This window comes from Elgaria multicarinata, chromosome 11 (assembly GCF_023053635.1).
Source record: "Elgaria multicarinata webbii isolate HBS135686 ecotype San Diego chromosome 11, rElgMul1.1.pri, whole genome shotgun sequence".
NCBI lineage: Eukaryota > Metazoa > Chordata > Lepidosauria > Squamata > Anguidae > Elgaria > Elgaria multicarinata.
The window spans coordinates 21,194,622-21,212,501 of NC_086181.1; the positions used below are offsets into that span (position 1 = coordinate 21,194,622).

The following is a 17,880-nucleotide window of genomic DNA, read 5'->3' on the forward strand; positions in this document are numbered from 1 at the left end:
GAAGTAGGTTCATAGGCTATTAGTAAAGCTCTATGAGAAACCTGTTTGCTTTGGTATTCATCTGAATAACGAATTGGAGCTTTGCATTCCCTTTCTGATCGTCTTGGCATAGTTACAGGCATAGTTTCCTCCTTTACAGTTTCTTCCCCCTCTCTCTCTTGCTGAGATTGTTCAGGAATTTCTTCTGTTTCTACAGCTTTCTGTTCTACAGGCAAACTTACATACTGTTTTGTTTCCTGCATTTGTTCATGAAAAACTACATCTCTGCTTACAATTACACTTTTGTGATATGGAGACCACAAACGATAGCCTTTTGTTTGTGTATCATATCCCAACAGTTTACATTCCAAACCTCTTTGAGCTAGCTTTCCTGGTCTGTTTTCTTTCTGAATATGAGCAAAACATTTACTCCCAAAAACCCTTATATGTGACACTCTAGGTTTTCTTTTGTAAAACATTTCATATGCAGTTTTTTCATGTACAGAGTGGTAAAGCCTGTTTAACAAATAATTTGAGGTGGACAAAGCTTCTGCCCAGAACAGATTAGACAATCCTGACTCTCTCAACAGAGCTCTTAACATGTTCTGCAAGGTTCTGTTTTTCCTTTCTGCAACTCCATTTTGAAATGGTGAATATGGAGCAGTAAGGTCATGTTGTATACCCTCATCACTGAGGAATTTTTTAAATTGTTTGCTAAGAAATTCACCTCCCCGGTCCGTTCTTAGATTAGCTATAGGTTCTTTAAATCTATTTTTACTCCACTTAACAAAGGCTTTGAACTTTCCAAAAGTTTCACTCTTCTGTTTTAACACATACACAAATCCAAATCTACTGTAATCATCAACAATAGACAAGAAAAATCTGTTTCCTCCTTGACTTGTCTCAAAAGGACCTGCAAGATCTGCATGAATTAATTCAAAAATTCTTTTTGTTGTTCTCTCACTATGTTTTGGAATGTTTGAATTATGACACTTGGTTTCACTGCATACATTACATTCTACATAGTTAGAACATGGTTTGATTTTCACCCCTTCACACAATTCTGGAATCTTAGAAATTGTTTTATAGTTAGCGTGACCAAACCTTTTATGAGTTAAATGGATGCACTCTTGGTGTGGTTTGCAATTGGCTATTGTTTTTGTTGTGACTTTGCTGGCTACAACTTCATTTTCTGTACAAGTATTAATCACATACAAAGAATCTTTCATTATTCCCTGCACACACACCTTGTTTCCCTGTTTTATAGTACAATTTTCTTCAGTAAAACAAACCTCATACCCCATTTCTGTTAACTGAAACACACTTAGAAGGTTTGTTTCCAATTCTGGTACATATAAAACACTTTGTAGTTCAACTCCCAGACAATCAAAATATACATTACCCACACCACAAATCTGGATTTTTGTTCCATTTGCAAGGGTAACACACTTTTGCTTTGAAGTAGAAGTTTCCAAGGTTACAAATGAAAGTTTGTCTTTTGCCATACTTATTGAAGCCCCAGAGTCCAAAAACCAAGGATTCATTGTCTCTTTGACTCTTGCTAGAAGACACTTCTTTGTTGATTCAGCTTCATTAATGTTGTTCTCTTCTCTCCACTTTGCTGTCGACTGCTTTTTCTTCTTCTTGTTGCAATCCCGCCTTAAGTGTTCTGTGGAACCACAGTTAAAGCATTTCCTTGCCTTTAATGCAGCCACCACATCAGAAGATTTATGGCTTTGTTGAAATTCAGCCACAGGATGTTTAAAGCTCTGTTGTTTTGAAGCTTGTCTTCTTTCATAGGTTTCCAGTAGTTTTCCAGCTACATACTCGAGGGTTAAATTTTTCTCCTCTTGACTTTCCATCATGGTGACAACCGCGTCATACGATGAATCAAGACTTGACAAAATCACATAGACTTGGTGTATAGTTGTAAACTCCATCCCTCGTGCCCTGAGTTGATTGAAGATTTCTCTCATGCTTTTCAAATGGTTTGACATAGACTCCCCTGGTTTCAGCTTCATTCCATACAGCTTCCGGGTTAGAATTACTTTACTGCCCGCTGTTTCTCTTTGATATACAGCTTGTAGCGCATTCCAGCACTCTTTTGATGTATTCAAAAACTGAATGAAGGAAATTTGAGAGTCTTCCACAGCTAATGCAATAACTGCCATTGCTTTTGCATCATCCTTAAACCATTTAGCATTCTGTGGATCTGCTCTATCTGGTGGATCCTCTGTGACTACATACCACAGTTCAGCCTGAATCAGATACATTTGCATTTTGTAAGACCATAATGCATAGTTAGAGTCATTCAGCTTTTCCAACAATTGATGCAAACCAGACATATTAGCTCCTGCCATTTCCTCTGCTTTAGGAATTGGTATCTCACCGTCCTTTTGCTCAGAGTCCTCCTCAGAGTCAGCCGACTGAGATTATTCCTCACTTTGCAGCACTGGCTTTAGCTTGATGTCTTCCTCCATCAACAGTCTTCTGTTTTAGCAGACTCCTGGTTCTGATACTGCACCGTTCCCACCAAGTTCTGGTTCTTCTGCCTGGATTAGGCTGGCGTAGGCTTCCTGGACTGGACTGGGCCCATAACCTTTGTTGGGTTATTGTGCCAGAACTTTTCTCCTTCTGGAACTCTGTTTGTGCTCAGAAACAAACACACATCACGCAGGTCTTACACAGCAGAGCTGGTTTATTTCCTTCAGGCTTCTGTGCAGTTCAATTCAGATCAGTTCAGATCAGCACACTGAGGCATACACAGAGAGCAGTGATCAGAGGGCAGTGATCAGTAAGCAGTGATCACTTCCATTTTACACAAGTGAGAAACTATATACAGATCTACACAATTCTTATCTACATTACATACAGCTGTGATGAGGCTAACTTAGAATCTTGGCAAGGTTCCCAGAACAGCCTCTATCTCAAGGTAATTGCCCACAGATAGTCTTTCTCTGTTTAACCCTGAGATAGCCATACACACACAATTTTAATGACTAAGCAAGTATTTCTTTTCATATACTTAACAGGTGGGAGGCGGACATCATCATCTAAATCACACATCCATAAGTGGGCAGTAGTGAGCATGCGATAAAACACTTGTCTGATGAAACGCTTCGTCTTTCTTCTTAAACTACAGAAAGTGGGTGATGTGTTTGCCTAAAGTGGATTAGGCCATTCTTCCATTCCATGAAACGGATGGCTCATACTGCTCAGTTAGTGAAACAAAATAAAGAACAAAAGAAATGCATTCTACCTCCCAAGCAAGGAGGGTAAATTTTACTTAACATAGTTGTGTGTGCTTCTTTTATGTTTCTAAAATTGATAAAGGACCATGTGATTCAGTTAATATCATTTGCATAAATGTGGGTGAGAATCAACTTGGAACTGAGTATTAAAAGTTACTTTGGTGCAGAAAATTTAAAGAAGTAATCCCCAGAGTGTTTTTTAATGGATAGGTTAAGAAAGATAAAATATTTATTTTTGCATGTTGTAAAGCCAGTTCAGGCATTTGCCTGAACACGTGTGGGCTTAAAGTCCATAGACAGTTGGGTCCATGCATGTTTGCCATGCTGAGCAAGATCAAGATCCCTACTATGCATATCACTTCATTGAGCATTGTACATTGTAAGCTCTAATTGTGAAATGCCATAGTCTACAGCCCTGCTCAGACATTTGCCTGAACCCTTGAGGGCTTGAAGTGGGTAGAGGGTAGGTTGAATACTGGCCTCACCCTCTACATCTCTGGGAATGTTCTCCCCATCCACCTCAGTGAATGTGAGTAGAACTTCCCATGTGATTGTGGACCTTGCCTTATCAGGGTTCCTGATTGCATGGATAATTCTACCTTTAAGACCTTGCTGATCCAACATGGAAAGGTATGAACTGAGTTGAGTAGGGCCAGCAGCATGCCAAGAGATGTACAGAGCAGGGCAAGCATGCCTCATTAAGCTCTCAAGTGTCCAGGGCTGATGTTTCTGCTCTCCACAAGAAATATAGCAAGGTCTTAGGGATTGATGGTGCTGTGTACCACATCTCCAGGAAAGAAAGATTGCAAAGAAGGAAGTACATGGGGCTATGAAGGTGGTGGTTTGTGATTACAAGAATGATGGTGAGTGTGAGGAGGTACATGATAAGAAAGAGCATAGAGATGAACATCTGTAAATGTCTAGACCCAGGGAACCCAAAGAGAATGAATGTCATCACTTCTGTTCCATTTTGTCCTCCTTGATTGTACACTTCCATCTGTCCTTTGTCACCTGCTGAAACAAAATGCTGAATTAAGCTCAAAGAGGTTTTGGCATGAAATTAAAAGGTTAAATTAATTGCACTACAGAAATTCTACTACCACCACAACTATCACTACTATCTAATAATCATAATTATGGTAGAATGACCGTATTTTGGAAACCAAAAAGGAGGACACCCCAACATGGCCAGCCCCCAACGGGTTGTGCCCATTCCAACATGGCCTTGGTCACATGTCTGATTCTGCAGCTCACAAATAAGACAAACCTGTTTTATGTAATATCTTAATGTTAAAATCACTGAAATAAAGAACAAGTCCGACATTCAATGTATCTGAAATCAGCACACCACTACCACTGAAGAAAATGAAGCAGTTGAAAAGTGGGGGAAAGTCTAGCACCACAAAATAGCAACCTAGCATTCAGAAAGAGTATAAAACACTACTACCCTGGGGAAAAAAAAGGCCATGGAATGAAATTGACTAAAGGCTTGTTGCAATCACTTCTCACCAGCACCTCTTAGCTTATTTCAACTTTTTGTTTAGTATCATAATGCTAGATAAGGCTCTCTCCCCCCCTTTTATCCAAATATCTCCTGAATTTACACTGCCTCACTCTGCACAGAACAGAAATCCTAGTCAGGGAGTGCAATGCTGAGTCCAAAGAAAACTGCACAAAGAAAACTAAGAAATAGATCCCATTGATTTCAATAAAGCTTACTCCCACATAAATGAATAAAGGATTGTAGCCTTAAATGAAGGTTCTTACAGGGCCATTAGTATTTTTATTGCTGTTCATGATTAATCTTCATTGTGATAGAAATTGAGCAAGTTGAACAGTACAATGTTATACATGTCTACCCAGAAGTCCCATTGAGTGCAATAGGGCCTGTGATCCTAAAGTTTTAACATAAATAGTTAACATAAATAATTACAAACACAGGTGTGTGACCCATGGGGGAGTGGTCTTGTGGCAGGTAAAGTTGCCCTGAAGTTGCCCACAGCTATCTAGTACTATAGCGTTCTGTCAGAATTTGAATGTAGTTCTAAGATGTCAAAATTACCCAACAGAGATTAGAGGTGCAGTCCTATGGTATTGATACCTAAATGACAAAAGCCCCTGTAATTGAACCCACCTAGTTGACTCACACTGCTTGTGATGGGCTGAGCGGCCATTGGATCATTCATAATTGGATTACTCCTTACCCCCGTCCATACCCCCCATCCCTTCACCTCCTTTTCATTGCCAAGGTTGATGCTGGCTTCAGTGATGCTGTATTAGCCCGTCATTCATAGGATAGCTGGTAGAGCTGGCCTAGCACTGATGAGATCCTGGGATTGTCCATAGGCAGCTACCATATTATATTTCATAAATTGCTATCACTGACATCTGACCTCAGCACAAGTCAATCTGGGAGGATGGTGTTTGTGTTATGAGAAGGGGCAAAATATTTAATACATAAATGGTTGGCTCCTTGAGTTACTACTCTCCCCCACCCCAGAAAAAAAAGTACTATTCAACGAACAGCTTTTTTTAAAAAAAATGAAGTTAAAAGAGGGTGAAAACCCCTCATTTTTATTCAGCCTATGTAAGTGAATCAAAGACACTTATTTTTATTGCAATTATTTCGGGGGGGGGGGGAGAAACACAAAATCCTAGAAGTTTATATTCTCTATAGCAATTCTAGAATGGGAATGGGAGGCATTCTTATTATTTTAGCATAGACTAAAAACTTTGCCTTTCGTTCTTAAGGGTGTTCAGCTTCTAACCATTAGTATGAGTGGTAATGGTTGCTGCTGTTTTTCACAAATGCTGCAATGAATGACTTGCAAGCTTATACACCTTACTCTAGGAACCAGGTTTAGCAGTTTTTCATATGTTTTTTTTAAAATTCATATATATCCTTCACAGCACATATCTATTCTATGTTTTGTCCATCACCTATGTAATGCATTTCTCAGTACTTCCCTCACCTCTTTATTTCTTAGTGTATAGATGAAAGGATTCAACAATGGAACCACAATGAGGATGAAGATGCTTACAATTTTGGTCCTTTCTAAAGATATCTGTCTGGAAGGCTTAACAAAGAGTAAGATGTTGGACCCATACCAAATAATCACAACCACAAAATGGGAGAAGCATGTGGAAAAGGCCTTTTGTCGACCTTTGGTTGAGGGGATGCGCAGGATTGTAGCCACAATATACATGTAGGAGAGAAAGGTTACCACACAGGAGCCCACAATTACAACGATAGCTATGAAAAAAGCTGTTATCTCAATGAAATGGGTGTCGCTGCAGGAAAGAACTATCCAGGAATCAAGATTGCAATAGAAATTATCAATCACATTGAGCCCACAGAAGGACAAGGTTGTGATCAGGTATGCCGGTATGCAAATAGTAAGAAACCCACCCACCCAACAGCCAAATGCCAACTTGCTAGAGAGGCTGATGTCCATGATAGTGTTGTAATGCAGGGGATAGCATATGGCCAAATAACGGTCATAAGCCATGACAGCTATCAGGAAATGCTCTGTGCAGCCAAAGGAAAAAATGAAGTACATCTGCAGCATGCAGCCTGTGAAAGAGATACTTTTACTCCTCCCGAGAAAGATGGCAAGGATCTTTGGGATAGAGGCTGTTGTGTACCATATCTCCAGGAAAGAGAGATTGCACAGGAAGAAGTACATGGGAGTATGAAAGCGACGATTTGTTATTATGAGAAGGATGATGGACAAATTTCCCAAAACTGTCAGGATGTACATGATAAAAAAGAGGATGAAGATGAACAGTTGAAAACGTGGAGACCCAGAGAAACCGAGAAGGATGAATTCTGTGACACTTGTTCTGTTTTGTTCTCCTTGGTTGTGCCCTCCCATCTGTCTTCTTTGTTACCTGCTGAAACAAAATGCTGAATAACACATAGAGGGTTTCATTAAAATTAGTAAGGCTCCAATGTCATACAGACATACATGGGAGTAAGCCCCATTGAGTACAGTGGGAATTACTTCTGAGTAAACATGCATAGGATTGTCTTTCCAAAAAAGAAACCACCCTTTCTCCTATTAAAAATCTCAGGTAAAGAAAATATCTCCACAAACTGACTTTCATACTTTTATATAGTATCTGCATAATCCAAGACAAAATAAAGTCATGAGCATTATACAAAACAATATTTTGTATTTTAGTAGTGTTTTGTTTTGTTTTTTTAAAAATCTCCAGCGTGTTTTATCTTCTTTCAGATGACTTCATTCTAGATGAGATGGGTCGAATAAATGGAGAAAAGAAGGTTTGAAAAATGAATGGAAGATCAAGAACAGCTAAGACCAGAAAGCACAAGTACCAGTACAATCATCTGCATGCCTACTCTGATGTATGTGCCATGCATTTCAATTGTGCTTACTCCCAGGTAAGTGTATATAGGACTGCAGTCTCATTCCAGAATATGTACTTCTTCCCCTCAGGAGCTAGCACAATGGTCTAAGGAATGGATATTTTCTGTGTGGTGGCCCTGGCTGACTTTGTGAGCGCTGCTTTGCTCTACAGTTGTTATGAGCATAAACCTTACCAGGATTGCTGGGACAGGAAAAAGTAATGGAGGCTGGTGAGTCCAAATTCAGTGGGGCTGTGAATCCATTCTGGCTTTCAGTTACAACCAGCCAGAATTCTAAAGATGACATACGAGGTGCTGAATATATTTTGGGTGCATATTTCAGTATCTTGGGCAGTGCTTTTAGATTTCTGGCTGGTTCTGATTGAAAACCAATGTGGATTCACAGCCCCACCAAAATTGGAGCCACCAACCTCCACTGGAAGTAAGGTGCAAAGACTGAAGGGAGATGAAATCAAGGCAAATGGATAGAAACACTTTTTTTTTTAATTTAATGGTTTTCAAAAGTTGGATGAATAGGAAAAAAAAATGACAGATAGGAAGACCAAAAGAAAAGGAGAGGGGCTGCAAGATTTTGGACCGGAATGACCACAATATGAATTAAAGAGTGTTGAGTTTCTTTTTGTTCTATTGCACACATCCAGACTTTCTCTGCACCCTTTCCCCTATTTCCATTAAACACAATCAAAGTTTAATTTCCTTCGTCTTCCTGATGTCGAGTCTGCAGTGTGGGGCAGTGTGAGGTGTTTTACCACCATCTTGACTCTCCTTCCATATGTCTGCAGTGGAAGGAGCACCACGGCGGGCTTTCCAGGAGGCACCACCACCATCACTGTTGAGCCCTCGTCCCAAACACAGACGTGGCAATTCTGGGGTGCCTAGGAGCATCCAAGACTTCTCTTCCACGGTTTATTTTTACATTGTTTGGTTCTTTCCACCCCTTTCTTTTTCTAAGCTGTAGATGCGAATGATCACATTTATTTATTTATTTATTTATTTACAATAGTTATATACCACTCCCTATTGAAAATTCTGGAGCTGTGTACAAGATTAAATAAAATATAAAACAGAATAAAACACTTTAAAATAGATTTTAAAAGATGCAAAATGTACAGTAAACCACGGCTAGAAAGGAAAGGCTTTCTGGAATAATGACATTTTCAGGAGGCGCCGAAAGGAATACAACGTTGGCGCCTGCCTGACCTCCAGAGGCAGGGAATTCCATAGGAGGGGGGCCACCACGCTGAAGGCATTTACAGCTAAATGGGGGGGGACAAGGGGAGAAATGGGGTGCTCCCTCACTCAGAATATTCAAGCCCGCTTTTAATGTTTTTTTCCCCTTAGCAAGTCTCTGCAGAGGCGCAGAGCCTGGCTCCAAGCTAAAAAATCCAGGCAACTGCCTGGCTTTTTTAGAGCAGAGCTTTGGGGCTTTGCCCCTGGATCCCTTCCGAGTGGCTGCTGTGTCATTTAGATCACCTGCCGCCACTCCAAAGCTATCATGGGGAAAAGCGCCCATCTAGACAAGCCCATGCTTAAAGTTCTATACATGTGTGCATGTGTGTGCATGCATGTGTGTGTCTGTGTATACTGAACCTAGTATATTGTAGTTTTTATTTTATTTATTTATTTATTTATAATATTTATATCCCACCCTATATCATTAAGATCTCAGAGCGGTGTACAGATAAAAGCATACAGTATAAAACAATAAATATGCACAGTTAAAAACAAATTAAACCATGAACCAAGTTAAAACAATATATAATTTAAAAGCAGTAAAAGCAGTTTTAAAAACACACACATTGGAAATGTATATATGTGTTTGTTCACTAACTATACTTATGTAAATATTTTAAAACCTTTTGAATTGAATAGTTTTGGTCCAGGAAACCTAGATCAAGCTATACTAAGTGAGCTATATCTTTGGATGGACTGCTATTGGCATAATCTTTTAAGATAATAATAATAATAATAATAATAATAATAATAATAATAATAATAATAATAATAATACTCAGGAAGAAATCAGAAAATAGAAGCACTTAACAAATATGTTCTGCATCAGCCATTTGGATCAGAATGCAAATATTTTCACTCTTTTTCAATGTCACTGAATTTCTATAGTTAACCAAATATTGAAGTCTCTCAGTCTTTAATTATTTTACATTGACTTGATAAATAAATAAATAAATAAATAAATCTCTCAATGTTTCTACTCACCATTTAATATGCAACAAGAAAAGCCCTCCTATGCAGTTGTGATGTCATATGGTTGAGTAAAAGAATCTTTATATTATCACAACCGAAAGCTCCCTTGGAATTTCATCTCAAAAGGAATTGTGCAAAAATATCTGTAACCATTTTAAGCAATTTTGATATTTTTTTTCTAAACACAAGTATTTCTAGATTCCTTTTTCTCCATGGAGTTGGATTTCTAACTCAAATCTCAACATGGAGTGTCTAATAGAGAACAATGAGAAAATGGCAGGGGATTTGAAGAAGAAATGCAGTTTTCAATAATGTATCTCCAAGGGTATAAATCAACTACTAAAATGGACTCTTCTAAAATAGTCTTTGAACTTGATTGAAACTGCATACAGTAAATTGGTGCATCACTTTTGAATCATACTTTCATATTTTATTATTCATTTGGTTTCCTACTGTGTACGTCGAAATTGGCCACAAGCACACTTTAAACAATGGGAAAGGAATGAGTAGTTTTCAAAATGATGAGTGCATTTCTAAAAATAAATGCACAAATATGGGTTTTCATGTGGAAAAAACCCTACAATCATAGTCTAGAATTTTGAGAACTTCAACAAACTCAAAGTTTGCTTGTATATACATCCCAGGCTTTAACAGAACACTTATGCAAGGCTGCTCAGAAGAAAGTGCCATTGAGTTCAATGGGAATGATTCCTAGATAAGTTGGTATAGGATTGCAGCCTAAAGGTGAAGAACCAGTGCTTTGGATTGTGCTTGGAACCAGACCTTGCCACTCTGGAAAGAGACTTTATACAATGCAAATCAATGGGAGTAGTGGTTGGTTGATGGGGTGGCTTTGGCTGAAAAACTTACTGTTCCTTCAGAAACATGGTTTAGGCTCCATCCAATAAGAGGCAACACAGTCACCAATTTCAAAATGTACTCTATTGATTCAGCAGAAATGTATATATGCTCTAACTTTTCAGTGGAATTGGCCACATCAAAACTGGCCATTTTATGAAAACCCCTAATGCAATGACACTATTTGCTCCATAACTGGACAAAATTTTGATCCATTTCATGAAAAGAAGACCACATCTCTCCACTTAATGCAACTCTAAGAGACTGCATTGTGAGTAGAGAAGAAACAGCAAAAATAACAACATGGACACCAGAGCTTGGGGTTAACTAGGGCCTCTTTATTCCTGTCCTTTTCATAAAATGAGACCTTGGGCTCATCTACACCAAACAGGATATTCCACTATGAAAGTGGTATGAAAGTGGTATATAAAAGGCAGAAGCCACACCACTGCTTTATAGTGGTATTGAAGTGCACTGCAGGATCTACACTACTGCCTTAGGCCTTAGCTAGATGGGGCTTTATCCCAGGGTGAACCCCGGGATTGTCCCTGTGTGTCCACATGATGCACAGGGGATCCCAGGATCAGGGAGGGGTGATCCCTCCCATGCCCCGGGATCTTGCCCTACACTTTGGCCCCGGTTATTCTGCGGTCCCGGGCAGAGCCTGAGACCGCGGAACGTGTGGCCTGTTGCCGCGGGTTGACCTGGCTCCACGCAATTCCACGCGCAGAGCTGGGAGCTGAGCTTGGGGTACAGCGCTCATCAGGAGTGCTGCGCCCATCGGGGCTAGTGTGTGTGTGTGGGGAGTGGGTATTTGAATTATTTTTTAAAAAATGCTTACCTTTAGCGCACAAGTGTTCACGTGCTCCTTTCTCTTAAATAAATAAATAAAAATAGTGGACAGGATGCCTCTTCTGCTGAGGTCGTCACAGCTCATGTGTAGACTGAGGAGGGATCTTGTGATAAACACATTGTGGATCTTTCCTTATCCATCGTGGGATAAAAGGTAGGTCTAGCTAAGGCCTAAGAGTGGTACTGAAGTGCACTGACAACTGTTGGGGCCCATGACACATCTACACAAAGCTAGGGTTACCATATGACCGGACTTGCCCAGATTTGTCCAGGTTTTTGGTGACAAATCCGGGAGGGGGAGGGGAAATCCGGATTTTTCCAATCTTTCCCAGCCAAAGAGCAGCTCTAATGGGAATTAACAAAAATGCTTATAACTCCGTCATTTTTAAAGATAAAGACATGAAACTTGGCACGCTGGTAGCTCTTAGGAAGGGCTTTAGTCATACCAAATTTGAAATAGATCCATTCATCCATTGATTTTTTAGGAATTTTTTTAATAATTGAGGTTTTTAAATTATTATTTTTTAAATCGTCATTTTTAAAGATAAAGAGATGAAACTTTGCACCATGATAGGTTTTAGGAAGAGCTTAAGCCATACCAAATTTGATCCATTCATCCATTGATTTTTTTAAAAAATTGAGGTTTTAAAATTATTTTGTAGAACAGATTTGTCTTAAATGTGTGCTGTAAAATCAGACATGTGACCAAGGCTATGTTCAGGTGGGCATGCCCCCTTGGTGCTAGACACGCCCCCTTGAGGACCGACCATGTTGTCCTCCTTTTTGGTTTCCAAAATATGGTCACCCTACACAAAGCAGGATATAACACTAGTGGTATATGGTATCTGTCTTAGGCCCCAACAGTTGTCAGTGCACTTTAATAATCATAATCATACTCATAATCATGCTCTACAGCAGTAAGGTAGCTTGGCCATGGTGGTACAGGCATTGGTAACCTCAACATTTGATTACTGCAATGTGCTCTATGTAGGGCTGTCCTTAAATCTGCTCCAGAAGCTGGAGCTAGTGCAGAATGCTGCAGCTTGGCTGTTGACTGGAGATGCCCCCTTTCCAGCATGTAACTCCTTTGCTGAGGGAAGTGCACTGGCTGCCTATTTGCTATAGAACCAGGTTTAAGGTTCTTGTAGTAGTGTACAAAGCCCTAAACAACTTGGGACTAGGATACCTGAGAGAGTGCCTTCTCCCCTATCAACCTGCCCGGTCACTGAAGTCATCTGAGGGCATGCTCCTGGTGGTTCCATATAGACCTATTGTCCGACTGGAGTCCACCAGGGGAAGAGCCTTCAGCATAGTGGTCCCCCTCCTATGAAATTCCTGCCTCTAGAGGTCAGGCAGGCACCAACTTTGTATTCCTTTCAGTGCCTCCTGAAAATCTCATCATTCCAGGAAGCCTTTCCTTAATTTGACTAGCTACAGTTCACAGTTCACTTTTCATTTTCTTCTTTTAAAAATCTATTTTAATCTGTTTTATTCTGTTTTTATTATATTTTACCTTGTACACCACTTTGAAATTCGGAATGGGGATTGCTATATCAATATCGCAAAATAAATAAATAAATAAATAAATAAATAAATAAATAAAGCTGTAGTGTGGCTCCTGCCTTTTATATACTGCTTTTATACCACTTTCATAGTGGAATATCCTGCTTGGTGTAGATGAGCCCATACAGAGAACTGACGAAGAACATTTGGGAGTTTCTCCACCCCTGCTTGGCTCCGTATTTCAGGAAAGCCTCAGCAGATGGGCAATGGGGAAGGGATGGTGGTTGCCATGGATGTGAGCAGATGCATCCCATTTCCATTTAATCTCCCTGCTCAAAAGAGAAAAATGTTACTGTTGCTTTTAGAGTGTTTCCAGATGGGAGGGAAATCACATGGCTGGGAAGCCTAGTCATAGCTGCAAAGACACTCTTACAGGGACAATATTGATTTGCACGTGGGGTTGGAAGAGGCGGACCTCTGAAGGTGCAGACTTCTGATCATGCAGACTTCCAAACCTGCAAAGAATCTGCGCTTAGCAATGGGATGGGAGCTGCTCTGCATGTGCTGCTCAAAAAACTTTTAGCCCTTTCTATTCAATCCTCATGCACACACACAGGAGAGAGATGTGTAACCCCCTTCCACACAATCCCTTCTCCCACTCTTGCTATTTGCAATGAGCCAGCTATTTTAAAAAGATGTCTTTTATGGCATGTCTTTTTTTACTGTGTGACTGACATAACACATAGCTTGCTCCGATGCCAGTGCAATGAATGTCTCAAGGCCTCCTTCACCTCTTTGTTTCTTAGTGTGTAGATGAAAGGATTCAGCAATGGAACCACAATGAGGCTGAGAGTGTTCACTATTTTGTTCATCTCAATAGAGATCTGTTTAGAAGGCTTGACAAATAGGAAAATGGTGGAGCCATACCAAATAATCAACAGGGCAAGATGGGAGGAGCAGGTGGAAAAGGCCTTTTGTTGTCCTTTGGCAGAAGGGATGCGCAGGATGGTGGAGATGATGTATATGTAGGAAAGGAGGGTTATCACACAGGAGCCCACAATGACAATAGTGGCTATGACAAACGATGTCATCTCAATGGCATAGGTGTCAGTGCAGGAGAGGACTATCCAGGAGTCAATGCTACAGTAGAAGTTATTAATCACATTGGGCCCACAGAAGGACAATGTTGTGATCAGATAGGCTGGAATAGAAACAATAAGGAATCCGCCCAACCAACAGCCAAATGCCAATGTGCTACAGAAATGGAGATCCATGATAATGTTGTAGTGCAAAGGGTAACATATGGCCAAGTATCGGTCATAAGCCATGACAGATAGCAGGAACTGTTCAGTAGTTCCAAAGGAAAAAACAAAGTACAACTGCATAATGCAGCCAATGAACGTGATGCTTCTGCTCCTCCCAAGGAACAGAGCAAGGATCTTAGGGATAGATGCTGTTGTGTACCAAAGCTCCAGGAAAGAGAGATTGCAGAGAAGGAAGTACATGGGGGTATGAAGGTGGTGGTTTGTGATTACTAGAATGATGATGGCTACATTCCCCAGAAGTGTGAGGAGGTACATGATAAGAAAGAGCATAAAGATGAGCATCTGTAAACGTCGAGACCCAGGGAAACCAAGGAGGATGAATTCCATCACTTCTGTTCCATTTTGTCCTCCTTGATTGTACTCCTGCATCTGACCTCTCTCACCTGCTGGAAAAAAATGATGAATTAAGTCCAAGGGGATTTCAATATGAAATTTAAACATTTTAATTCTTATTTGAATCAAGAAATGATTCCCATCATGAGAATAATTTCCCACTTTGTCTTGTCATAAACCCAGAGTAAAGCCATTTCTCTCTGTCTTTCTTCATTTATTTATTACACAAGCTGACTTCCTTGACATTTTTATCATCTTCTGCATCATCAAAGGCAAATTGATATCTTCCAGTATTCAAACTGATTACACAACACAAATTCCACTGTCACCACAAGCAGCACGACTAATTATAATTATGGCATGGATTCAGAATTGAGTAAGTGGACTTCTACTGTTGTAATAAGACTTTCCCATCATCCCCTTTTCACCGCAGCCCCTGTTAGCCAATAGACAGTTACTTCAGAGGATGCTACTTCGGAAAGTTGAAGGAACCGTTGCAGCCACCGTAACACACTCACTGATTAAGTGAGTTGAAAGGGGCTTTTCAGGTGTGTGTGCAAAGACTACAGTGGACAGGAGGGTTCTGGAAAACTCCATTGCATGTTTTTGGAAATGCAACAACCACTACTACTAATAGTGGGAACTACAACAAAATGTTGCAGTGCGGACTGTTTCTGTTCAAGGGTGGTGCTGATAGCCAGTTAATTGTGCCTTCATTCAGGATATTGCACTCCATTATCCCTCTTATTTTCCAAGCTCCCTTTCCTGACAACACCTTGCATTCTTTGGCTCCTGATAATTTCTCATTCTTTGTCTGCATTGGCAGTTACGGAGGATTTCTTTTTCTCCCTTAAATCCCCCCCCCCATTGTGGGGGTGGTTACATCTGCAAATCTTCATGTTAATGTGCTAGTGTGCATGTTTGTGCATTTTACACCATAAAGCTCGAAGGATCTGTTTAAAGTGTTTAGTTTGTTTGGGTTTTATTTAATTTAATTTATAACAGAGGAATAATATGATCTCCTTCCAGATGGTTCAGCCTAAATGAGATAGATAACATAATTGGGCAGTAGATGAAGCAACTGAAGGTGAGACAGATCACAGACCAGGGGTGATTGGGGGGGAAATGGTGGTTCTAGAAAAAAAATATGCTTTACAGAAGAGTATGGAGATCAGCTCTGAATGGCAAAAACAAGGTTGTGTGATGAAGAGAAACAGAGAAACTGTCCCAAGACCTAGGGAGATGGAAAGCAAAAGCAAGCAAAGAAACACATGTGCTCATAGCAGGCTATTTTCAAGTGAGTAAAGAAGGCAACACAAGGATATAAAGTGAATTCAAAGGGAAGACCTGTGTTGGCAGTTTCCAAGACTGCTGCTGTGTTCCTGCTTGTTTTTGCAGGATTCACCACTCACCTCACAAAAAGCTAGCAGCTGAAAAGGAAACCCGAGAAACAAGTGGACATGTTTGTTTCCAGATCAGGACAGATCAGCAGATTTTCCTTCTGCAAGTTCTGTTGACTTGCCCCATTCCAGAAACAAGAATTTGTGCTCTTTTCTGGTAGCTTTTTTCCTTCTTAAATGCTAGCTCCCCAGTCCTGCTGCAGTAGCAGTGGGTCCTGCTGGTGCATAGGCAGACATAGGCAGGATCTACATGACTGTTTTATAATGGTTTGACAACTTGACAACTGTTGGGGCACATGACACATTCCATATGTCTTTTTCAAACCACTTCCAAAGTGTTACATCCTGCTTGGAAAGATGATCTGGCCTTACTTTCTGATCATCTTTCCATTAGAATGCTGCCAAAACTACATCATTCATGCACAATTTCTCCATCAAAAGCTGTGATCTGAGGAAGAAATCACTGCATCAGTTGAAGGTAGCACAGGGTTGCACTTTATCTGTTGAAACTAGTGCAGAGTTCAGTTACCCTGTTCTCACCAAAGCAACACTGGCCACTTAGCTAACACTGGCCTTAACACTAAGGCTTATCCCAGGCAAATGGAGGGGTCGTCCCTGCCTGCTCCCGGGATCCCCTGTGTGTCATTTGGATGCACAGGGATGATCCCAGGACAATCCCGGGATATAGGCCTGGTCTAGCCATGGCCACAGACTCACTTTGACAATTCTGCTTCACTTTACAACTCTGAAGGAGCTTTTTAAAATTTCTTTTAGGATATGATTTCCCCCCATTTTTAAATACTATTTTATTAAATTGACTTGAGGCATTTTATCTTGGTTGTATTGTAATTATAATAATCATTTAGTATTATGTTGCATAATAGGCATAGAAAAGAAGAAAATTGAAATCAGAACTTATGATTAAGCTGATGATGGCTGACATTAAAAATATAAAGACCAAATATGTATTCTAACATAATCTAAGGCTGATGTAAAACTTTATACCTCTGAGACTGATTATAATTTTGGATGATTTCAATCAGTAATCAGTAGGTTATGTTCCATTGATTACAATGGGTTTACACTAAATATGACTAAATCTGAATCCAACCCATTTCCCCCACCCACTTTAAGTATATATGTTTGAACAGTGTAAAGCAGTTCTAAAGAATTTGTGGTCCACCAAAGTCATGTTGTTGAGGAAAACATGTAAAATGGTAATATCTTAGTCTCTATAATTCTGACAGAAATTGCAAAATAGAGTGACTTACCACCTATTTGTTCCTCCATTCTTTTGGATCTATGTGTTGGCAATACCACTTTGGTTGACTTTGCATAGTTTCCATCCATCCATTCTACATTTTATACATTCATTCCCCCATTATCTCAGTTTTCACAGCTTTGTATATTCATTTGATCTCTGGTCATTTCTCCTCCTGCATCTCTTTCTGACTGAGATGCAAATGATTGAGTGAAGAACTTTCAGTTCATCATAATACCCCAATGTTCCCTAGAGATTTCACCTCTAAAGAATTCCTCACCTTCTGGGAAATGACAACAACAACTATCTCATACTTCTCATGCTATCATAGGGTGGGTAGGTGGGACACTCTAAAGGATAATCATGATTTGTGTAATCTGTTTACTTTGTGGGTTTGTTTTACTAGGCCAGTTCTTTCTAAACTGAGGAACAGAGGACAAACAGAATGCAAGGAGATTTGATTAACTGTTCAGTTATCTGGGGATAATCATTAGCAATCTATGAGCGAGGATGTAAATCAAAA

The 17,880-nt window shown here is 40.0% G+C and overlaps 2 protein-coding genes across 2 annotated transcripts; both read right to left on the reverse strand.

The window, feature by feature from the left end:
• Positions 1–6,166: 6,166 nt before the first annotated feature.
• On the reverse strand, positions 6,167–7,105 carry LOC134405346 (olfactory receptor 6F1-like). The gene has a single exon (XM_063136592.1). The coding sequence runs from the start codon at positions 7,103–7,105 to the stop codon at positions 6,167–6,169; it is 939 nt and encodes a 312-aa protein (XP_062992662.1).
• A 6,652-nt stretch (positions 7,106–13,757) lies between these two features.
• On the reverse strand, positions 13,758–14,732 carry LOC134405347 (olfactory receptor 6F1-like). The gene has a single exon (XM_063136593.1). The coding sequence runs from the start codon at positions 14,730–14,732 to the stop codon at positions 13,758–13,760; it is 975 nt and encodes a 324-aa protein (XP_062992663.1).
• Between the last annotated feature and the right edge of the window lie 3,148 nt (positions 14,733–17,880).